Source organism: Perognathus longimembris, chromosome 1, assembly GCF_023159225.1.
Source record: "Perognathus longimembris pacificus isolate PPM17 chromosome 1, ASM2315922v1, whole genome shotgun sequence".
NCBI lineage: Eukaryota > Metazoa > Chordata > Mammalia > Rodentia > Heteromyidae > Perognathus > Perognathus longimembris.
The window spans coordinates 35,609,274-35,634,212 of record NC_063161.1 but is presented as its reverse complement, the minus strand read 5'-3'; the positions used below and the strand labels follow the sequence as shown (position 1 = coordinate 35,634,212).

Genomic DNA, 24,939 nt, shown 5'->3' with positions numbered 1-24,939 from the left:
TAAAGCATATAATTTATGAGGGTCTGTGACAAGTGCTGTAAAGACATAAACATTCACTGTTTATATAATAATATACTGGGTGTCTATAAGGAAAACCACATAATGATGGCACTATAAGGTCATTATCTCTCAAGTGATGGCAATATAGCATTTCAAGAGAGTCATCTCCACTGGGGAGATGCAGACTAACACATTACGTACTTCAAGCTTCCCCAAACAGACAATGGCCTCTCTCCAAGTAGGAAAAGAAGAAAGAAACTTATAATAATAAAAAGAATACTCAGTAGTTAGTATTAAGGGTAGTTTATTGGCAGTATGAAACAAAATGAGCATTGCTGCATTAAAAATTCAACTTTGAGCAGACCGTTGTGTTTGCTGAGTGCCATTATTTCAACTTTGTCTCTTGCAGGTGAAAACCTCTCAGAAGTGTAAGAACATTCGTGGCAGCGTCCGTGTGAAGAACCTATGAGACATGTTGCAGCAAAGTCTCTGCCTCTTACTGGGACAGGGATTCCAGGTAGACAGCATATACAAAGGTCCCTTCTTAGTAAAAGAGAGACAAGTATTTGAAATTCTTGATACTTCATAGTTGCTACAAATTCTCCCCCCCCTTAAAGTAAAACAATTTACAATGTAGAAATATAGTGGCTAGAGTGTAGGCCAGGGGAGCCACCTCTATGCCTAATAATAGAGAATAAGTACATATATATCCAATGACAATCATTGTGCTCTGTAATTGATAGGAGGTACTATAAATACACATTTAGTAGATAGTTATCAAGACACATTTCCATATAAAATAGCTACTGTGTTAGATTGCTTTTTTTAAAAAAAGAAAAACTTATTTGTTAAAAATCCATGATCAATCACTTGCAATTTTAGCAGCAAGATTCTGGTAACTGAGATACGTAATAGCACTTAAAATGGGAACAGTGGAACAGTTGACTGTCCATTCACGAGACAGACTTTACAGACATGAGAGCATTTAAACATATAATAAGGATGTCTTCAGAAGCACCCCCCAGTCATCATTTCATGATGGAGATCACCCTATAACACATACACACATACATTCTATGTGGTTAGTACCCAATACAGACAAAACAAAATCCACCTTAGGCTGTGTGAGACATCTATCATACCTCAATCAGCATAGGACCTTCAAAATAACTCAGGGATGCTTACAAATGCATTAATGTACACAAGAGGTTGGCAATTTTGAGTAGGTTGCCAGGTTTCCCACAATCCATGCCACAGGTTGGTTTCAGAGCTCCTCTGTCTCCCTGTCACAGGAAGCTTCTTCCAGAAGCCTCAAATAGGGGTAATTTGATTCATCACCCCCAATAGACTGATGATCCAGTTGTCTTCAGTAGATCACTGCACAGTTTCTTCCGAAAGTCTGCTCTCATACAGGCATAGAGCATGGTGCACAAATTCATACTGCTCACTGGTTTGGACCATTCCACCCCTGCAAGGAAGAGATCATGAAATGACTTATTTGCTAACATCCTACAGTCTCATACCACAGATACCATATTCAAGCTAGGATGTGATATCAAAGACACAGGAGAGTTGGCCCAATGGTTCTTTCATTATCTTGCTCACCTGCACCTAAATGTCTCAACTTACAAAGTTAATATGTTCCTACGGTCAGGTGCAGTATAATACTGTTGGAGCTCACATACACCATAGTGTCTGGGTGTGTAGTAGGCCATGCCATCCAGGTTTGTGTAGGATGATTATACAACCACAAACTTATGTATTGACACGTTTCTTAGAACACATTCTTAGTACACAACACCTGCTCCAACCATTAAGCCACACTTGATTGCATATATAATATGCCTGGCCCACTAGACACATGACTAATTTTCAAGTTTACATTCATATTATTACTAGTGATATGGTATTATAGGCCATACTTAGACTAGTCAGACTATTGAATCAAATTCTTAGTTGTAGGATGTAATGAAAAGCCCTCCTCTGTTAAGGCAGGACAGTACCTACTTTGTAAGATTGTTGATGGGAATTAACTGAATATATTGTAGTTGATAGTATTACCTTATCATTCTTCTTTTGTTAAAATGCTTTATATATTTGAATTAAACTTGATAGAAATAAGTTTAGCAAATATGACTCAGCTGTGAAATGTTCTTCCTAGAACTAAAAGGCTTACTCCACTTAATTATTTTCAGGGTGATGGAAAAACACATTTTTTAGCTGTAAGCTTGCAAAATTCTTGTGAATCTGAAGGTTTCAAGGAAGCACTCATTCTGTTACATTCCACTTCATTGTGTAAACGAAGGTGAAAGAAAAAGGGAGTCTTAAAGATCATTCATTCCAGTGATAGATAAAGTCTGGCTTCTTTCCAGAAAGAAGCAATTTACATCACAGATGTGCAGCCAGTTTCATCAAGGTACCTTTAGAAGCAGGCTTGCTGAGGTTGGCAGAAAAACTTATTTTCATAATGAATGTGTCTCTCTCTAAAGATCATCTCATTGGTCCAAATGAAATAACCCGCAAAGGTCTTAAGACTTTCCTTGTTGTCACACAATAGCTCTCTAAATGCTTGAAAACAACCATCAAAGTCTCATAATCTTTTTTCCTCTAGACTAAACATCCTGTGGTTACTCAACTTTTCTGTAAAGCCTGGTTTCCCTGTCATTCACCAACATAGTCTCTTTATTTTATCAAATATGCCCTTCTTTGAGTGTTGTGTCTATTCTTTGTGGGCTCAAGTTTGTGAGCATATTTTTTTTATCAAGCTGTGCATTCTAGGTCAGCAAGTGTGTTCATTCAGGTGCATCAAGAGGTGAGTCACAGGTGAGAGCATAGACTGCCTCATACTCACTAAGCATCTTAGGATATTGGATGCAAGTTGATGGTAATTTAAAAGTCAGCAGAATTTTAAATGTGAAAATTACACTTTTTCCCCCATCCTATAGATAAGCAATTGGTTTTTCTGAAACTAAACGTCTGGCCTTCTATTTGTTCCTGCCCCTTTCAACTTGTTAGTCCTTGTTCTTAGCACCATGTTCTGGTCTACTGAATCATATTTCTAGCACTCAATATATATCAATTTTCCATTTCTCACTTCCAGATTTGTGTCTTTCAGACATTTAACAAGCATGCCTTCTATCTTCTCTAACTTATCTATTAAAATAAAAAGAAAAACACAGAGCCAAGATAGGTGCTTATTGTAAGTAATATGATACCATGTTATATATTGTCTAACCCTATTCTAAACTGTTTCCAATGAAGTGGTAGGTCTTTCAAGGACAAGCATAATGTGATCAGCTCTTTACACCTGCAACAATGGAAGGCACTGACTAATCACAGGTCAAGTGGGTCACCTTCGAAGTAGGTTATCTAGAACATGTGAAATATCCATGTCATGTGAAATAGATAAACTTTGGCTAAAGGAATGCCAAGCATTTGCCAAGATACATACATTAGGGGTTGGTTTAAATTCAGAACTTGTCACAGCCATCTTGAATATTATTAATAAATATTCTACTGCATGTATGGATATGTATTGGTATATACAATACTTCATTGAGCTTTGTAAGAACTTAAAACTTAGTATTACTGGTTGGGTTACAGTCTATTATGGGGCAAATACAGTCTTTTATTGGCTGCCCATGTGAAAAGTGACATCTGGGCACACCTAAAAACAGTGTCTATATACAAAATACTTTTAAAATTAGCATTTGTCAGTTGTACAAGAAGGGGATTTCCTTGTGACATTTCCACACACACATACATTCAATATACTCAAATAAGACTCATTCCATCCATCTCTCCTCATCTCTTCCCTCCTTCAAGCAGTTTCAACATGTTTCAGTAATCAATTTTCATAATGCATATACATTACTTTGACTATATTCACCTTAATTCACCTTTCCCATTGGCCTTCCTCCATCCCTCTAATATCCATGCCCCAACATAGTCTATTTTACTTTCTTGTGATTCATTTTATTATAGAAAATACTGTTATGGACTAATCTTATGGAATTATGGAATACTTAAGAGAGCTCCATAGTAATTCACACACACACACACACACACACACACACACACACACACACACACACAAACACTTAGAGGTTATTTAGATATTACTTGCTCCCAGGCACTCTCTTTGGTCAAAAGTCTCATGGATTTGAGACATCTCCATGGAAACCTGATATAAGTTCTTGATATAAACTGGCTTTGGAAGGTATGAAGCAGGGATGATGACCTTTTTATTGCTTTAAAGTATCATCCAACTACCATTTAAAGAGCAAGTATTAAAATAATCCTTTAGCTGTAGTATGTTATAGTTTAAATTCAACCAATCTTCAGAGTTTAAAAGATTTTCAGGATGGCCAACATGATGGTTTAGTAGAAAAGACTCAGTAGAGCTCAAAATAGTTGGACTATCATTAGACAAGCAGCTTAGAATTTAGACAATCCTCTTTAGGTACAAATCTGAGTTTCCAAGAAGTGTGTATATAATGCATTCGGTTATAATATCTACCATGAAGGGTGAGGTTTTCTTTTATTTTTATTTTTATTTTTTGCCAGTCTTGGGGCTTGAACTCAGAGCCTGGGCACTGTCCCTGAGATTCTTTTGCTCAAGGTTAGCACTCTGCCACTTGAGCCACAGCACCATGTCTGGCTTTTTCTGTTTTTGTGGTACTGAGGAATCGAACCCAGAACTTCATGCATGCTAGGCAAGCATTCTACCTCTAAGCCACATTCCCAGCCCTGGACTTTTTTTTTCCTAAAGAATGAGATGAAATAAAAAAGTTAAGGGTTAGCCAGGCATCAGTGGTGCAGACCTGTGATTCTAGCTACTCAAGGCTGAGATTTAAGGACTGTGGTTCAAAGTCATCCTGGGTAGGAACATCCATGAGACTCTTATCTCCAACAAAACACTCAGAAAAAGCTGGAAGTGGTGGTATGGTTCAAGTGGTAGTGCACTAGCCTTGAGTACAAAGAGGCTCAAGGACAGTGTCCAGGCCCCGAGTTCAAAGAAAAAAAAAGAAGTTAAAGGAATCCTGGTGACCTGTGAGGATGGTTATGAGCTTGAAAAGATTTGCAATGACAAGCGTGTTAAGAGGTCAAAAGACACTATACACAAGTTCTGTCTCTATTACTTACTAGCTGCTTTGTCTTACTTATAGTCTGGGTAGTGCTATTTTCTCATGTACCAAACAATGAAGCAATAACACAACAGTACCCCTCTCAGGCTTGTTCTGAGTTATAAATGGCACAACCTGTTTAAAATATTTTATTTACAGTCCAAACACACAAATATCATTAACTAATATGGTTGTAATTGCTAGCTGGTTCTGTAGGGTAAAATAAGACTGCTGAGGAAGCTCTGGAGTAGCCCTTAAAGTTAAAGAGAACTCTGAGCAGACAGAGGATGCTGGGTTGCTCAGAGTGGGCAAGTCTAGCTGGAAAAGAGCCCAATGTGTTTCTAAACAGTCACCAACCAGAAGATGGCAGCTGATGTAGAAGAAAGTGGTAGACTTGGAGAGGGACAAGTTGAGGTAGTAATCTTTGCTTTTGGACTTCCTCACAATATGGTTTTAGAAAAGTTGTTCAAACACTCCCAGAATGGATTTCTTTTAGTTATCTTCATGACAAAGGTCATCTGTGGATGATCAAGCGAGAGGACATCAGTGTCTAACTATAGGTTGTTCCTGGATTTCCAGCAGCCCAGGATCCACAGTGGAATCAAGGCCATTGGCTGGCAGGAACAGGAGGAGGCTAGTTGTTTAGTGGGAGCTTCTGAGCCCAGCTTTGACCAGGGAACTTGTGCCTTCTTATTGGTTTTCCACATACATGCTCTATGGAAAATTTTCCTATGCAAAAAGGTTTTTTTCCTCACTGCCTACACACAAAAAAATTTTGATAACCACTGGACCGGCAATTAGTATTATCTAATGAGGTTTCAAGTATTGTAAGGTTTCAGTGAGATAATCCACAAAATGCTTATCAAAGTTGCTCTTGATTATTAAATACTAAATAAAAGCTCCATGCTATTTTTCTTATTCTCTTTCTAGGTGCTTGGTTAACTACTATACTGAAACGAGTTCTGCTTTGCTTGAGACAGTCACGGTTCATTCCTGCTGCACTAGCCATCTTTCAGTGCCTTAGTTTAGACAATAAATTATTTCTTATCCTAATGATACTCTGTCTTACCCTGGAGAAAACAAACAAAACAAAATATGATCACCTTCATTCAAAAGTGATGTTGGCTATGTGGCTTTGATGTGTGTGTGTGTGTGTGTGTGTGTGTGTGTGTGTGTGTGTGGCCACTAAATATGAAGACTGTGCCTGGCCTGGCCTGAAAAGATTCAGTTAGACTACCATTCTAGAAATATCAGATAACTCAGTTCAGATGAGGTCTGTCAAACTCCCCAATCTGTGTCATTGTTTCCATGCAGGGAAGCACGTAGCTCTCTCAGCTGGGGGGTAAACTCAAGTTAAATTTGGGAAAAATGCAGTTTTTTCCTTTTGCTAATGGCAAAGTGTGTTGAATTAAAAAAAAAACAACAACTCTCCAGATGCCCAGGAGAGAGATTTGGTTTTTAACATGTTAAAAGTGTGACCTTTTCTGACTGTGAACTCACGCATACAGAGAGCAACAGCCTTTCCTGCTGCACCACCCAGCCTGTATCCGGCCTAATCAGTAGACACAAGAAATTCTGCACTGGTGACTCACTTCTGGGCTAACAATGGAACTTAAGCTTCTTTGCCTTTTTTATTATTATTATTTTCAAATCTGGAATTCTTTTGGTAAAGTTTGGTACAGTAAATTTAGAACAAAAGGTGTACAAAAGGGCCTCATGGGTAAAAATCTGAGAGTCTGGGCATGTGTCAAGTGAGGTTAAGTCTGATGTCCCAACTTGGGGACAGCTATGTCGTGTGTCTGAGTCAGCCCTTCTCCCCCAGACCTTTTTCTTGGGTCTCCACATTGAGAAGGAGACCTGAAACACGATGTGGCTGAATTTGACCAGGTATTTCAATCATAGACACATTTCCCCCCAATAGGTTGTAGGCCATAAAAGACAGCCCAGACCACACGATAATTTATTGACAGCCCTAGCATTATTAAATCCATTTTTCCCCTCTTGAAGATTAGCCCTTTTCTTCTGAATACCCAGGTTCACACTCAATTAACTCCTAGCTGGGAAGGAGAAATAGGTTGTCCTGGCAACTCCCTTGGAAGGTTCAATCAGTGTAACTTGCTTTTACAAAGACCTCTTAGGTTTGCAGAAGCAATAATGCCAAGAAAATCCACACTGATTTTTAAGGCTTTATCTCTATTTTATCTTAAAATAAAGAACCCAAAATGCTGAATTCGTAATCTCCAAAGACCTTTGAAATTCCCTATATAGGAACAGTGTTGTGATTAGTTGGGCATGCAGAGGTATATAGATAAATATAAGGTTATTGTTCCAAACATGATCCAGCAAGTAGAACCTTGATTAGAACTTATTTTAAGTAGATTTTGGGAATAAAGAACAATGTAGGACACTGATTGCATATATGTTCCTCCTCTAAGATTGCTATAGTGAAGAAAAAAACTCAAGTGACTAATCAAAACATTTAAACAATGATATGACGCACACTGCAAGTCTTTTTCTATCCTGTCTGGGAAGCTACAAGTGAGGACCTTGGATGTCATTCCAACTTCAGTCATCCAAAGAAAGATGTGCAAAGACCACTACAGATTTCACCATTAACTCTTAAAAAATGAGTATCAAACAGATTGTTTCCTGTTTCTGTGGTGAAGGGGAGGAAAAGGAAAGATAAAAGGACTTGGAACCTGATATTCTTTTCTATGTTTCATTTCCTATATTCTCTTTGAATTCTGCCAATGCCCAGAAGTGCCAATGGAATGAAAATAAATACAATGAGGAAAATGTTGCTGGAGGTCACCCTGTAGTGGAATGTGTTCTTCCCCCACTTCTGAGACATCTCCTGATGTCTAAGTCTTGTTCCTTAGTCATTCTCCTGTAATGTCTATGAAGTATTTTCTAAGTGCCCTTGACTGTTTATTATCATAGGGCATTAATATTTTTAAGATACATTATTGCTCTCATAGTCACTGAGTAAATGACCTGTTTGTATCTCACATTGTGTAACCTATATTAATTTCTTGTAGCAGGAAGCTACACATAGCAAAGTCTGGTTGGTTTAACTGTATAGCAATTAAAATTCTTTTGCACCTAATTAACTTTTTGGTCCTAGTAGGTAGGGGCTTGAACTCAGGGCCACACACCCTTGCTTAGCTTTTTTGCTCAAAGCTGGTACTCTACCACATGAGCCATAGCTCTTCTTGCACAGTTAGAATTTGTGTGTGTGTGTTTGTGTGTGTGTGTGTGTGTGTGTGTGAGAGAGAGAGAGAGAGAGAGAGAGAGAGAGAGAGAGAGAGTCCTAGGGCTTGAACTCAGGGCCTGAGTGCTGTCTTTGAGATTTTGTGCTCTAGACTAATGCTCTACCATTTGGGCTATAGCTCTGCTTTTTGGCTTTTCTGGTGTTTAATTGGAGATAGAGTCTCATGGACTTTCCTGCTTGGGGTACCATTGAACCACAATCCTTAAATCTCAGCCTGCTGAGGAGCTAGGGTTACAGGTATGAGCAACTGGTACCTGGCTTCCCAATTAGAATTCTTAATTAGATGGTATAGTCCCAATACTTGAGCGATATTTGAGATTATAAAGTATAAGCAAGATATGGAAGGGCTTTCTGTAATTAAAAATATTTACACAGTGTTCAGTTTACTGCTCGTGTTATGGGTCCTTTTTCCACTTATGTTTTGGAAATTTTTATGAGCCTAAGCACATCTAGTAATCATCTGTTAAGAAGGAAATGTGATTAAGGAAATATCCCTCTCTACAACCATGATGAACAATAGAAATTCTGTTGTAATTATTACATCTGAATGTTAATAAGAAACAATCTAGATCTAAATATTCAGAGATAAGTAATTTTTATTGGTTTATGTAGTAACTAGTTCTGAGCCATTATCAAAATATTACTCTCTTAAATTGTGCTGCGATGAACATTGTTGTGCAAGTGGCTTTAGTGTGTCCTTGTTTGTGGTCTTTTGGGCAGATGCCCAAAAGTGGGGCTGCTGGGTCATAGGGGAGCTCTATGCTTAGCCTTCTGAGGAATCTTCATACCGCTTTCCAGAGCGGCTGAACCAGTTTACATTCCCACCAACAATGAAGTAGGGTTCCCTTTTGGCCACATCCCCTCTAACATTTGCCATTGTTAGTTTTCTTGATATAGGACATTCTTACTGGGGTGAGATGGAATCTCAATGTTGTTTTGATTTGCATTTCTTTTATGGCCAGTGATGTAGAGCACTTTTTCATATGTCTCTTAAGATCTTTTCCCAATCTGTGGGCTTTCTGTTTATCTTGTGAGCTCTGTCCTTTGCCCTGTAGAAGCTCTGCAGTTTGATGCAGTCTCATTTGTCCATCCTTTCTTTGATTTGTCGCAGAAGGACTTGGAAAAAATTATACTAAGTGAAGTGAGCCAGACCCAAAGAAACATGGACTCTATGGTCTCCCTCATAGGGAATAATTAGCACAGGTTTAGGCTAGTCACAGCAGAGGATCACAAGAGCCCAATAGCTATACCCTTATGATCACAAAAGATGATGCTAAGTGAAATGAACTCCATGTATGGAAACGACTGTTATATCACTGTTGTAATTACTTTCAACATGTGATGTGAAACCGTAGCTTCTATTGTTGATGATCCTCTTGTATCCCTTTTCTGTGGTTGTAGCTGCACTATCTCTGTATCTTAACTGAGTACATTGGAAACCGTGTATACAGGCAGTAGAACTAGGAAACTGAAAGGGAATACCAAAATCAAGAGACACAGGGTAAAAAAGACAAATGATTACAAAAGCAATACTTGCAAAACTGTTTAGTGTAAATCTACTGAACAACTCATGGAGGGAAAGGGAAAGGGGGAGGAGGAGGGGCGATTGAGGGAGGAGGTAACAAACACTACAAGAAATGTTCCAATGCCTAGTGTATGAAACTGTAACTGCTCTGTATATCAGTTGGACAATAAAAGAAATTTTAAAAAAAGAACAGGCAATCAGGAATGGAATTAGCAATGCATATCGACAAGTTTTCTACTTGTAGATCTGAGAATAAAACTGCATCATCATGCCTAGGGATAGGGCCAGATTCCAAGGCAATTTTCTTGTCCAGAATTTAAAATAAATTCTGAAGCCCTAACCTCTTAAAAAAAAAAAAGGTCCAAGTAATCAGGAGAAATGGGGGGCTTACTGTTATACCTTGCCTCTTTTTGCTACAGAGACTCCTAGAGTAGATAAATGGTCACATCGAAAATTGGGAGCAGAGCCAGGGTTTGCACAAAGTTGGTCTGATTGATGCTAGGTATCTGTGGTTAATGGCCGCCTACTTACCTGCCTACCAGAATGTTCCCATCCCAATTGGCAAAGGACCCCCTTCCTCTCTTAATTAAAACTAACACCATGGGACTGAGGAGAGGATCCATTAATACTTTTCTAAATAAAACACTCGTGGGTGCCTTGTACTGAATTTGAACTACTTAGAAAAAAAGAATCTTATTTTTAGCTCAAAACATGCTCAGAAGTATTATTAAAAGGAGAATCCGAGACTCATGAATCTTCCATGAGAACTGTGGCATCTATTAATAGAAGCTGCCCCTAAAGCCAATAATAATAATGTCTTGCCAGAGAAATGAGGAGTCTATCAAATGGCATTGTCATTGTTTGACTGGGAACATCCATTCAGCATAACACACTCATTTCTAAACCAGAACCATTTGGGTTTACTGATAAAATGCATATTTGCAATTTGAGTACAAATGTCTTGTTTTCTCCTGTTGAATAATAGCCATCGTTATAAAATTTTCTTTTGAAATTAGCATTATTTTTATCCTACCCAGTGTTCAAAAACCAGGTCTCACTACATAGCCAAGGCTGGCCTTGAACTCAATATCTACCTCTCCCTGCCTCCCACATGTTGGGATTATAGTCCTACACCACTATGCCCAGCTAGTGCTCCCTTCAACTCTTGACTTAACCACTCACAAATCAATATCACTTTCTTGTCTTTCTGTCTGCTGCCATCTATGCCTGGATTTGTCACAGTGCCTCCTCAGAGGAGTCTAAGTAATGAATAGCAGATTATAATAGTCACATGAACTATGTGCCACCTTGGGTCATTTAATAACAATGGCTGCCATTGTTATTAAGAGTGGGAATGGCTAGGAACAGGCTTGTGCCGCTCCTACTCAGCAGAGTATAAGCTAAGCATTTTGCTCTTTTATATTTCTTATTCTCATTTGGGCTCTTTTAACTATCCAGCTCCACTCTTTCCTTTTTGTTTTCAATGGTTCCTGTTCAGACTCAAATTATTATCCCAAGCCTTCTTTCACTACATATGTCTTGAAGAAACAGTTTATGCTTCTTGCTATAACTCTCCATCCTGCTTTAGATAGTCTTGGAGAAAAGTTTTGTGACCTTGAACAAGTCACTTAACATCATCAATTTGTTTTATCATTACAAACAGTGAGGCCCAGGCATACATTTTTCCCTGCTCTTGATGTTGAAAGTTTCTATGAGTTGCATGGGTTGAAGACCACAGTGGACATTCCATGGCTAGATGGATTTTTTTATGTTAAAGAATGCATTCTGGAATGTCTGGAGACAGATGCAGAGCAGAAGGTCAGAGAGATCAGAGTGTAGCGAAGGTTTGAAGAAGAGTGAAGAAAGACACTATGAGAAAACAAACATGGCTACTTAGATTTTCTGAGATGAGCTTTCACGTTAGGGATATAAGTCAGATGCAATCAATGGCATCCAACTGGAATAGGATATGTCAACAGAAAACAAAAGCACTGAAGCGAAAAGTGAGAAAGATGGGGAAGCAAAGAAGTAAGATGAGGGAACAGAGGAAAGTGTTTCTCTTTGGCTTTTTATAAATAGCAGGAGGAGGAGATGCTAAAAGGAAAATCTGCATTGATCTCATGAAGGAAGGAAAGGGAAGGAAAGACTTTTCTGGGAGAACATAGGGGAGAGGATCTGTTTCATAAACAACAGACGCAGCTGCTCAGAAAGAATGCACATGGATGGAATAGGGGGTTAATAAATCAGAATGATGTTGACACACACATTGGCTGGAATTCAAATCCTAGAGACAGGAATCCTATGAGCTTCACATCTGTAAAGAAGTTGGATGCGATAGAAGATCCTATCAAGAATTAAAGGCCAAGATGTGGGAAGACCTTGGTGGGGATAGAAGGCCAAGGCTAACTTTTCTCATCATTTGCTTTAGGAAGGAAGGTGAAGACAGAGGAGGCATTGTGATTCCATTCAGAACCAGTGGAAGAGGAATGTGATGGGGCAGTGGAGTCCAAAGTAGAGGTCAGGCTACACTAGTGGGCAGGAGAGGTAGTAGGGGGAGTAGGAGGCAATCAACAGTCACAGGAGTCAACACAATGAAAAGAAATCAAGCCCATGTTTCAGCACATTGTTCCAAATAGCATCAGGGCAGGTATTGTTAGAAGCCAACTTGTTTGGAGTCAGTTTGGATCCATACACTTTATCTGGTATTCATGGAATTCTGGCATCACTCAGAAGGGAAGCAGGACTCGGGGTGTGAACTAGACTCCATCAGAGATTTAAGGTCCCATGCTGGAGACTTGTTTATAAAGTCACAAAGTAGGAGAGACTGGGGTCCATGTAGCATCGATTCCTTGCTGGCTAACTGGGTACTATCCTTTATCTTTTTCCTTAGGTGCCGGGTTATCGTATGTCCTCAAGTCTCAGTGAAGCAACTGGATCAAAATTTGGCTTGTGTATGATGGGAGACAAACAAATCTTCTGAAATTATGTCAGCAATTATGAGAGAAAGAGAAGGGATGCTTGCTGCTGACTTTCTTATGTGCAATAAAGAACATATGTGTATATTTTCTTATGTACATTTTCATTCATTTCAAATATGTTTGAAAGCAGTTACATGTGGGGTGTATAAAGGAGAAAGTAAAATATGTCAATTGAAGATGAGAAGTCAAGAGTGCTTTACTAACTACATCATAGTTTTAATGTCTTTTAAATGTTACTGCTATCCACTGTTGTTTGCATTGCCATTTCCAGTTTACAGGTATATGTTTAGTTTATTTGCTACAGATATTGATCATCATTTAATTCCTAGTATGTACCAAACACCTTACACAGTCTTTAATCCTTCCAACATAGGAGGTATGTATACTAGTAATTTCATTTTCCAGATGAGGAAACCAGTAATTCACTCAAAGCTACCCAATCAAAACAGGGTGAGGCCAAATTATATAAATTCAGGCAGTATTTCTAGCATCAAAAATATGTATTTTTTGACTGACTGTTTGACCTCAGGGCTTCACATTTGCTAGATGGGTACTCTATTGCCATGCCACATCTCTAGACTTGTTTTGTGTTAATTATTGTTGAGATAGTATCTTGCTTCTTTCATAGGCTTGCGCCTGGGTCATGATCTGCTTACTTTTAGGCTTCATGTCATTGCTGGAGTAAAAGGCAAGCGTCACCTTATCCAGTTTTCCTTATGATTGTTCTGCTGAGGCTTCTCTGGAACTATGACCTTCCCACTCTCAGCCTCTCATGTCGCTAGGATGCCAGGTGTGTTGCACTGCTCTCAGCTATGGCTGAGAAGGGATCTCGTGAATTTTTCTACCTGGGCTCCCATTCTTTCACTTTTATCCACCAAGTAGCCAGAATGAAAGGCATGAGCCACCAGCACCCAGTCAGAAGCCCAGAATCTCAACCTCAGTGATAAATATTGTCTAATAAGTCAGTCAAAATGAAAAGAAAAAGGAGATGAAGGATACACTTGCCTTGGAATAATGAAGATGATAATAGCACAGTGAACATTTACTGATGGCTTATTGTGTACCAGGTCGTATTCTAAGTGCTTTGCCTATATTGAAATTTCAGAATCATCACTTTGTTTCTTTCATTGGAATTTTATAATGTAGTGCATCATAGGTGATCAATAAATATTTGTTAAACAAATCTTCAAAGGCAACATGACCAACAATATATGAAAGAATTGAAAACAGGACTTCAAACAGGTATATGTGAACCCATATTCATAACATTATTCACAGCAGCCAATAGCTAGAAAGAATATAAATTTTCATTGACAAATGAATGGATAAACCAAGATGGTTTTATTCATTCAATAGACTATTATTTAGTATTACAAAGAAGTAACATTCTGATATGTGCTATAGTATGAACCTTGAGGATATCATATTAAGTGAAATAAATCAGACACAAAGAGACAAGTGCAAGAATGATTTTACTGATAAAAGATACTTAGAATAGGCAACTTCACAGGACAGAAAACAGAATGGTTGTTGCTAAGTGCTGGGCTGAAGAAAACTGGGGAGCTGTTTAATGGCACAGTTTTTCATGCATGCATGTATAAGTGTTGTTACATGCATTTCACCACAACCAAAAAAAAAAAAGAAAGAAAGACAAAGGGAAAAAAATCTGTGAGTGATGATGCCTATCCTTCAATCCCACAAATTGGGAACCAAAGGATGGCTAGTTCTAAGGCCAGACTTGGCTAGATAGTGTTTGTCCAGTCTGAAATACCCAGTAAGACCCCCAATAAACAGCAGCACCAAGAACAAGAACAAATAAAGACTCTTGGTGGTAGAGTTCTCATATGTTTCACTTTAAAAGAATAATTTTCTTGCCAACTGCTGGTGGCTCATGCCCGTAAAATTAGCTACTCAGCTGGAAGTTGAGCTAATGAATCAAGTGGTAAAACATTAGCCTTGAGCACAGAAATTCAGAGATAGCATGCTGGCCCTGAGTTCAAGCCCCAAGACTAGCACCAAAAACAAGCAAACAAAAACGAAAAGAACACGATGCTAAAAAGGAGTGATCAATTTAAACTAAATAAAAATGCAAATTATAAATAAAGGAAAAAAGAATGCAAGATACCATAAATAAGCTGGGCATGTAGCACATGCCTGTAACCCTAGATACCTGCAAGGCAGAGAAAGAGAAATTATAAATCCAAAGCAAGATCCTATCTCAGAAACAAAGTGCTGAACAAAAGGGCTAGAGTCATCTAAAAGGTAGAGTGCTGAGTGATTGCCTAGTATACATGAGACTTTGTATTATCTTCAGTCTTCAGAGGGAGAGAGAGACAGACTGACAGACAGTGACAGAGAGGGAAAAAGAGAGGAAGAGAGGAAAAGAGAGAGAGGAAAAGGGAGAGGAAAAGAGAAAGAACATCAATATCCTGTATTAGAATGAGAAGGAATCATGCATAAGTCTTGGTTCCTGTTACAAATAATATTTTCTTCAATATCTTTCAAATGTAATATGTGTTCTCTAGCATGTTACAGTAATATCTATCGAGACTGAGAATCCCAGGGCCTGTGATGCTTAATTATGAACCAAGCGAATCAGATGAGCTAATTTGTGAAAGATAACTCTGCTTTGAAGTAAGTTCTCCATGGTGCAAACCCCTGTACACTTACCTGTCCACACGGAGCTGGCAGACAATGCTTAATGTATCAACCACTCCTTCTTCTTTTAACTGCTGACAACCAATGGATGTAGCAATAAAACACCCAGTTCTACCGATCCCTGCACTGAAAGGAAAAGAAAAAGAATTAAAAAAGTGGGGAAGATGACAAAGTTGAGATGTAGTCTTCTAAAAGGATACTTTTCAATATGAAGCAAAAGTGAAGAGTAACAGTCATAACAAGAAAATCTCATGTGTTGAGTATTATGCACCAGGCCTTATGCTGTGTGTGTGTGTGTGTGTGTGTGTGTGTGTGTGTGTAGTAGTAGTAGTAGTAGTAGTAGTTTGAACTCAGGGTCTCACACTCTGTAGGCAACTACTCCACCAACTGAACCATTCCACTGTCTTTAAACACATCATTTTACTTAGTTTTAAGTGGTGGGATGAGAAGAAGTAGGATGGTGGGGTGAAGCGGGGAGACAATAAAAAGGCATTGTAAATGGTTCTGGGTGGAATTAAAAGAGCTTGAACATAAGCAGTAGAAAGAAGGGGAGAAGGTTTATATTTATAACATATATGAGTCTAGAGGACTGGAACTCAACGGTGAGAAGAACAAAGATGATGAGATCTGGAGACCAGGAAGAGTGAGGTAACACAGAGGCAAAGGTGAATTTTGGAGTAAGGGATGGTTGGAGGAGGCAGGTCCAAGCAGTCCAGATGTTTAGAAGTCTAGTGAATACTTAAAGTTTCAGTTCTGTTGAGGAGAGAAGATAGGGCTGGAGCCACATACTTCCAGGCCATTTATATAGAGGTAAGTGAATAGAAATGTTGCCTTTGATGGCATATCCATGGACGGAACCTATCAGTCTCCCTCCCAATTTATCCTGCAAAGTCTTTATGTAAATTTCTCTCATGTCTTCATCTAAACTCCCTACAGTTCTCCCAGGTGGAATTCTGGTGGTTGCTATTTTACACTTGCTCAGTGTATCTAAATTGGATGTCTTTAAGATGGACTTAATTATCTTTTCCCTCAATGACATTGCCTGTCGGCCAAGTTTTCCAGCCTAGAAATCTCAGAGCCATCTTCACTATCTCCCCCTCTATCACCTCCCACATCCCATCTGGTAACAATTCCTCCATTTTTCTCCCACCTCTACTGAGACTTTCCTTTCTGTGGACTTACTCATGTCTTCAACATCTCCTGATTTCATGATCAACAGTGATGTCATGGTTTTCCAAGTCTCTAATCTTTTCCTAAATTTAGAATTCATGATACACACAACTAACTAAAAGTTAGGCCCCTCTATCTACACTAAGGACTTGCTTATATCACTCCCTACCAAAAACCTGTAGATAGCTCTCATTAGTTGTAGCACAGGTCTGTCTAACCTACCATGGTACTCATGACCTAGCAAAATCTGAATGTAACTAATTTTTATATCTTTTTGCTGTCTTCCTTCTACTCTATGTGTCATTGCTCTCATTTTCATGAACTCTTGCAAACAAAGCCTTTTATTCTTCAATTTTCCTTTCTGTGTCAATGATGCCGTCTCAAGCAATAAACAAAAAATGCCCTTGCCCCACCTTTGCAAAACCACAAACATTGATTTCCTTTTTATTTTTAAACACCCAGCTTAACATTATTCCATTGCTTAGCTGCTATCTTCAATCTGTATGATTAGAATTAATTGCTCTTTTCTTGGTCCTGAAATAGCAATTATTTCTCCAAGCTGGCATTTGTATCTCATTGAATATGGGCACCAAAAAATTCAAAAGAAATGGGTCCTTTTATTTGAAGTATTGAGAAAGAGTTTTTTTTGAGGAAGAGATAGGATTTGATAGCATTTTGTCTGCCATGAATGAGAAAGCATATTCCACACATAACAATGATATAAACAAAGAATTAATTCAGAACAAAATATGTGACTTGTAACAGTAAGTAGATTAGCTGGCTGGAAGAGAAAACGTGTTTTGGTGGAAGAGTGGGGAGATAGGATTGAGAAAGTATAGTTCATTTTCAACATAGTATCTAGTAAGTACCAGTTGCATCTATTCACTTTTTATCCTTCCATTTCTGTGGCTCCTCCTTACCCTTCCAAGGAAAGATAAGTAAATAAGACAAAAAGAAAAGAAAACAATAGCAACAAAGGAAAGAAGGAGCTCTTGTTTCCATTTCCTAGAGTTCATTTCAATAAATATTATTTTATATGATTAGAGGGAAAATGAATTTTGCTTCCCAGGGGGAAAAATCCACAGATGCTTATACACAAATAATTTTTGTACACAATTCTTATATGTAAGTAATTTTAAGGAGTTCACTGATCTCTGTAGTTTATCTGTAGACACAAGGTTAAGGACTCTTACTTAGGCAACGTGAAATCACTGACAGGTTTTGGACCTATGAACTCAAAATGATGAGTAGTTTTTTGGACTATTATCCCAGAGAAATGCACAAGCTAGGCCACCATGGCCTGGGGAAAAAGGGTACATGTATTCAATTAGTCAAGTACAGCTGAACTACATGGATGAGGTCATAAGGGCCTGAACTGGGGTGGTTGGCCAGGAAGTAGTGATTATGGGAGAAGCTTTGAAGGAAAGCCAATCTAGTGACTGATTAGATACTGAGACTGAAGTTGAAAGAAGAGCCAAAGATAACTGTCAACTCTGGACCCAAGTGACTGGAAAAAAGAAGGCCCCGTTCTTAGAAATAGTAATCAGAAAAGAGACTTGGTGTTAAAAGGGAAGCGCCTAGTGCAGTTTGGATATTCTGAGTGCTTAATGATTTTGGGTGGGGGCAAAATTCCAGTCTTAAACTATTGCCAGATCTGGTTCTCCCTCCACCCCCTCCGCCACATTTGGCTCCAAGCTAAGTTTAGGATAAATTATAATGCTAGAAGCCAGATAATGATACTTTTGGATAAATAGACATATAAAAACTTTTACTTTAATCTACATAGTCTCAAAAAGGAGACTAAAACTGTAACCTAAAATAATACCTTATTTATTATACATAATAAATAAAATGAAAAAGTTTCTAAAAGGGATTATAAGGTTAAAAAAAGCAATGTAAACTATTTTGAAAAAGGATGAGAATAAATAGTCATGTAAATACCTTTACAATAGTTGCATAACCAGTTAGGAGAGATGAACTTTAACTAGACCTGCAGCTATGGGGCCACCACAGACAATTGACGATGTTAATGGTCTGGTTTCCATCACCCCCTTCCAGTAATAGTGCTTTGCTTTAACTTTTAATAAACAATCACTTGTCTATTTCACACTTCATTAAATTGTCTTCATCACTCTAAGAATAGTTGATTGGTTCTATCAAATCTAACATAATAATACATATTATATAATAATAAATGTTATCAAGACACAGTTCATCAGGTATAGTGGTGCATGCCTACAATCCCAGCACTTGTGAGGCTGAGGTGGGAAGATTGGAAATTTGAGGACTGCCCAACCTACATGGTGTGATCCTGTCTCAGAAAGAAAATGATACAATTTAGGTTCCATCTTAAAACAGTAACAAAAAGGCTATCAGTAATTTTGAAAAGCACACCTGTACCTCCTAGTGTACATGAGACTAAAGAGACAAAAGTGAATCAATAAAAGTTTTAAGTTAGATGACTAAATAAGATCTCCTGTTCGTGTAGCCACGTATTAACAACTAATATCTTGTCCATTGTCCCTGTTCATTGAAAACGCTCCCAAAGTATGAATGCATGCCTGCATCATCTTGAACAAGATGCAAATACCAGGGAATGAATCAACTTTCATAAATATTTAATGTAACAAGTAAGTAATATCCAGGAATCAGAGTCCTATTTCCATTTGTTCTATGACTCTATAGAGAATGGACAGTTACTGAAGTAGAAAGATCAGTCCTGCCTTACCTGCAGTGGACCACCACAGGCCCTCGGCCCTCAGAAGCCAGTCTGTCTTCTTCCACATCCAGCATTAGCTGTAGGAGGGGCTGGGCGCTGTCTGGAGTCTTGTGATCCGGCCATGAGGTGTACCAGTAATGCTTCACATGCTGGGTGTGACTTCCTTGCTGAAAATAGCAATAGCCACCAAAGGCCGTACTCACTTGGGGAAAGAAAAGTGTCTAAAGCACAATATTAAATGCTTCCTCTCCCTCTCATCATACTGGATATTTTCTTTGACGTGGAAAAAAACACTTAGATTCTCTTTGAAAACAACAATAACAACATTCCTTCACCTTGAGAAAACCTGACCTTAAAGTTTGACAGATTTACCTCTAGATCTCTATCTGCATGGAGAATATAGGTAATATATGTGCCATAGGCAAAATATAGCTACTTTGTTACAATAAAGAGTCAGGTGAAAAAAAAATCACCAAGAAAGAAAGAGATAGATAGATTATGTTTTCCCCAGGCAGATTATTATAAATATGTTAACCAATATAAGAATATTTGTTGGCTGGGAATATGGCCTAGGGGTAGAGTGCTTGCCTCATATATATGAAGCCCTGGGTTCGATTCCTCAGCACCATATATATAGAAAAAACCAGAAGTGGTGCTGTGACTCAAGTGGTAGAGTTCTAGCCTTGAGCAAAAAGAAGCCAGGAACAGTGTTCAAGCCCCGAGTTTAAGCCCCAGGACTGGCAACAACAACAAAAAGAACATTTGTTTTATATTCAGTTACATGAATACCTCTGCATCCTAGCTCACATTTCAGTATTTAGTAGCAGCAAAAAATTGCTGTAGGGATTCCGGGACTAGAAACACCTGGAAGGCTCATTGTGCATCATCAAGACAGCACAAGGAGGGGACCTAAGGTAGATCAGGCATGTGTTGGAAAACAGGTTTTGGAGCTGAGTATGCAGGTGCACTCCTGAAATCTCAGCACTCAGGAGGTAGAGACAGAAGGATTGAACATTTATGGCCAGATTGAGATTGTGCCATAAAACTAAAGGCTGGGAATGTACTTCAGCAATAGAGCACTTTCCTACTCATGTGCAAGGCCCAGGGTTTGATCTCAAGCACAGAAAACAAACAAAACAAAATAGGTTTGAGTAAATGCTTTCTTATACTACACTTTAAATTAAAATCAGCAGCTCTACCTCTTTGTGATGACTTTATCCCTGCACAGAGACTGTACAGAGATAAGAAAGAAATCCTTGGGAAGATTATTCTTTACAGGCCCAAATAACACCATGGCAACATTCCTCAGCATCTGTTGCCTGTGAGCTAAATAAGTTAATTTTTCTATGACATAAGCTGGTCTGGGAAAGTCCCTATAAATGACTGGAATGCCAGGATTTAGAAGATAATCATCAACACTTCAGGCTCCTCTTGCTTCCCACAACCACCCACCCCTGCAGATTTTAGTCTTTAAACTTTGCAGGCCTGAAAGCTGCTGAGACCAACAAGACATAAAAAAACAAATCCTGGTAAAGCCTCTAGCACGAGCCTTGCCAGGTACTTGTGGTTCACAGCTGTAATCCTATCTACTCAGGAGGCTGAGATCTAAGGATGGTGGTTTCAAGCCAGCCCAGGCAGGAAAGCCTGTGAGTTTCTTATTTCCAATTAACTGTCAAAAAGATTAAAAAAAAAAAAAAAAAAAGCTGGAAGGGGAGCTGAGGCTCAAGTGGTAGAGCTCTAGCCTTGTGCAAAAAAAGCTAAGGGACAGTTCCCAGGTCTCAAATTCAAGCCCCAGTACAAGTGCCTGCACATGCGCATATGTGCACACATGTTAAATCTAAGATGCTCTATTACTACAACTTAGAGAAATCCCACCGTCTTACAAAATAAACTTCCTTATATTGTTCTACTTATGTTAATGTAATTATCCTATCTAACAACAGTAGCTGACAGTGAAGGAATACACAAAGGAACCACTGGAGTTTCTCTTTAATCTTAATTTAATTATATTTTAAGATGAATCATTTCAAGTTGGAAGTGAAATCTTGCTGAAGATAGCAAGAGCTAGCTAGCTAACCTTACCTTTAAGACGAGGTTTCTCACTGTGTAGTTATCACATTCATTAACACTGATAACCAGCACCTCCACCTTTCCATAGATCCCCCTCTTTTCTGGCCAGTACAGCACACATTTCTGATGGGGAAGAGGGGATAGGGGAAAGAAAAAAGAACACAGCAACTATTAATGGATGTTGTTAATGCTGAAATTCTTTTCATTGAAGTACCTCAAGAGATTTTTATCTTTCTTCATTAAAAATCTAATAACAGTAGGTATCATTCTCTAGATTAATTAAATAGCAACTGTTCTACATGCTACTGGCATGCAGGGAAATCATGTGTACTCAGAACTCACAGTGTCCTTAATCTTATAATAAAAATATCTTCCATCTTCTGACCCTTCTTCAAATAAAGTGGATTCTTTTAGCTTTCTTTACACAGGCAAACCAGACTGATGGCTTGATGTTAAGACTGACTTAATGTTAAACCTCAGGCAAAGAAATCTTTTTAAAATAGAGTTTCATAATTCCTCCCACCCGTGTTCACATATTTACATGTGGATATTCTGATGGCATTTACCCACCCTAGTTACATTTTCATATATATGCCTTGAATAGAATTATGAAAGGGACAATGTGAATCAAGATGTATTGTACTCATAAAAATGTTCAACTGAAGCCTCTCTGTACAACTACTTAACCATAGTAATGATAAAATAAAAAGAAAATAGACTGAGAAAAAGAAAAACCAGAGCAACTTATTTCCCTCCATATCTATGAGTTGCCAAATCTCTAAAATTGTCCTTATTTGTTAAAGGGAGGCAAACAGACTAATTTTGCCTTCTTTCAGCGGGGCATCATTTATTTCCCAAGTGTCTATCTATCTTATCTATCTGAGCACCATGTCTCCTGGATGAGACCAAGAACAGTGAGTGACACAAGACTTCTTGTCCCTGTCCAGGCTTCCTTTAGAGAAAGTGGCTCTCAGAAACCATAGACTGCCAGGCAGAGTGCATCACCTGCACCCTGACTCTCCAAAGTATGTGGGCAGACATCTGCACCTAAATGATGAATAGGTTTGCTGCTGCTGTTCCCCCATCTCTGGAATGTTTTCCTTGATTCCTTCCCAAAAAAAAGGAATTGGCAGCCAGCTCCTAGTAGACAATGCAGTGTGACTTGTTCATTCAAACAACCCTTAATTAACATCCCATCTCCTTTTTGAGATGCTGATAGCTTATTTTTATATATAGAATACACTTCCTACTTTGTAGAAGGAGAGTAAGAGATCTAATAAAAGTGGGTGTTTTTGAACACAGGATTGGGAGAGGTGCAAATGTCATTGTTTCAAGGGGTTCTAGTCCATGTTCAAATTCTTATTCCTGAACACTTTCTTTTAGGGATTCTGTATTATGGTGCTACCAGTGATATGGAGGAGGAAGAAAAGTGAAATTTTTGGTAATTTGAAAGAGTGCTCTATGTAGAATATAACCTTAATTCATCACTATTGTTCTGAGAATTTATCCTTTCAACAAAAGTATCTATTTTTATTGAATCAATAGAACAGAAGAATCATTAATATGGAAGAAAATTTTTTTTTAGAAAATGATGTGTATCTTGTGCAAAATTATCATATTTGAATGGAAAGACCATAGCCAATTTTTCATAATCCATGATTTATAGCAAAAGTAAAATGCAATACAGAGCAATGCAAATGTATTTTTTTTTTTTTTTGCCAGTCCTGGGCCTTGGACTCAGGGCCTGAGCACTGTCCCTGGCTTCTTCCCGCTCAAGGCTAGCACTCAGCCACCTGAGCCACAGTATTTTTATGATTTTCTTTTCTTTGACTAGCCCCTGTGACTCTTACCAAATTAGGAGTCTTATGTTTAAAAAGAAGATATGGGGGGCTGGGAATATGGCCTAGTGGCAAGAGTGCTTGCCTCGTATACATGAGGCCCTGGGTTCAATTCCCCAGCACCACATATACAGAAAACGGCCAGAAGTGGTGCTGTGGCTCAAGTGGCAGAGTGCTACTCTTGAGCAAAAAGAAGCCAGGGACAGTGCTCAGGCCCTGAGTCCAAGCCCCAGGACTGGCAAAAAAAAAAAAAAAAAAAAAAAGAAGAAGAAGATATGGCTAAGTTTAGTTGCTTGAAATTAAACACCTGCTTTTTGTTTGTTTGTTTTTTGCCAGTCCTGGGGCATGAACTCTGGGCCTGGGTACTGTCCCTGAGCTTCTTTCTTTTGCTTAAAGCTAGAGCTCTACCACTTGAGCCACAGCTCCACTTCCAGCTTTTTCTGAGTCATTTGTTTGAGATAAGAGTCTCACGGACTTTCTTGCTTGGGCTGTCCTCCAACTATAATCCTCATATCTCAGCCTCCTGTGTAGCTAGGATTACAGGCATGAGTTACTTGCACTCATCTCTAAAATACCCACTTAAAAAGTTATTTTAGTTTCAGATTCTATACATTTAAAATCAGAGATGTTTGCTCTGTGAGCTAAAGATATGGATCCTCATGTAGAAAATAGCTTGAGCAAATAAAAAAGATCATTTTAAATAATCATATAAGAAAGGGATAGGTGTGGAGGACATCATTTAAAATTACTATTACTGTAGTTAATCATTCCTATTGTTCCAGCTAAACATTATCATATTGTTACAGATTTAGTATTAAAAGTAATTTCACCAACATTGTCATTTAGTCCCTCCAAAACCCATTTGATAAGCAGAGAAGATTGTAGGTCATGCTATTTATTATTTTTATTTTACACTACTAGGATTTAACTCAGAGCTCAATACTTTCTGGGCAGGTACTCTGACACTTAAACCATGTTTCTAGTCCCTTTAAAAAATGTTCAAGTAGTTTCTGAGTTTTACTGGGGACAATCTGGATGAGACTCCTCCTACTTATTCCTCTGGAGTAGCTGGAATGACAGGTGCTCTTTTATTCTTGGTACAAACAGAAAATTTTTGTTACTAATTTTATTAGAAAAATTCATATTCTCTTCCAATGTCCAATTTAGGGAAGTTACTTTTGTTTTTGTTGTGGCAATACTCGGGTTTAAACTCAGGGCCTTGTACTATGTAAACAGGCGCTCTTACTACAGAACCACACCTTCAGCTGTGACCTCTGTTCATTATTTTGGAGACAGGTGTATGGCCGGGTGAGATCCACCTATGTTAGGCTTCCTGATAGCTGGGATAATAGGCAACCCCAATGTACAGCTCTTCCTTTAAAAGGAAATCTCATGAGCTTTTGTCTACCCCAGCTAGCCTCGACACTTGATCCCAATAATCTCTGCCTGCAAGTTTCAGAATTACTAGCATTAGAACACAAGGTATATATTTGATTCTTCATTGACAAATAGTAATTATACATATTTATGGGGTATACTGTGTACATTGCATACTGATCAGTGTGAGGATAATTGGCATATCCA

General features: G+C 38.5%; 1 protein-coding gene across 1 annotated transcript in view; it reads right to left on the bottom strand.

Annotated features, from left to right (window-relative positions):
* Window positions 1–832: 832 nt before the first annotated feature.
* Ptprr (protein tyrosine phosphatase receptor type R) overlaps window positions 833–24,939 on the bottom strand; it is a 91,677-nt gene continuing 67,570 nt past the window's right edge. The window contains exons 8-11 of the mRNA XM_048359519.1: window positions 21,530–21,640; window positions 19,457–19,614; window positions 15,571–15,684; window positions 833–1,468 (exon numbers count right to left, since the gene is read on the bottom strand). Coding sequence (XP_048215476.1) covers window positions 1,375–1,468; window positions 15,571–15,684; window positions 19,457–19,614; window positions 21,530–21,640 — 477 coding nt within the window. The 3' untranslated portion in view covers window positions 833–1,374. The remainder of the gene's footprint in view (window positions 1,469–15,570; window positions 15,685–19,456; window positions 19,615–21,529; window positions 21,641–24,939) is intronic.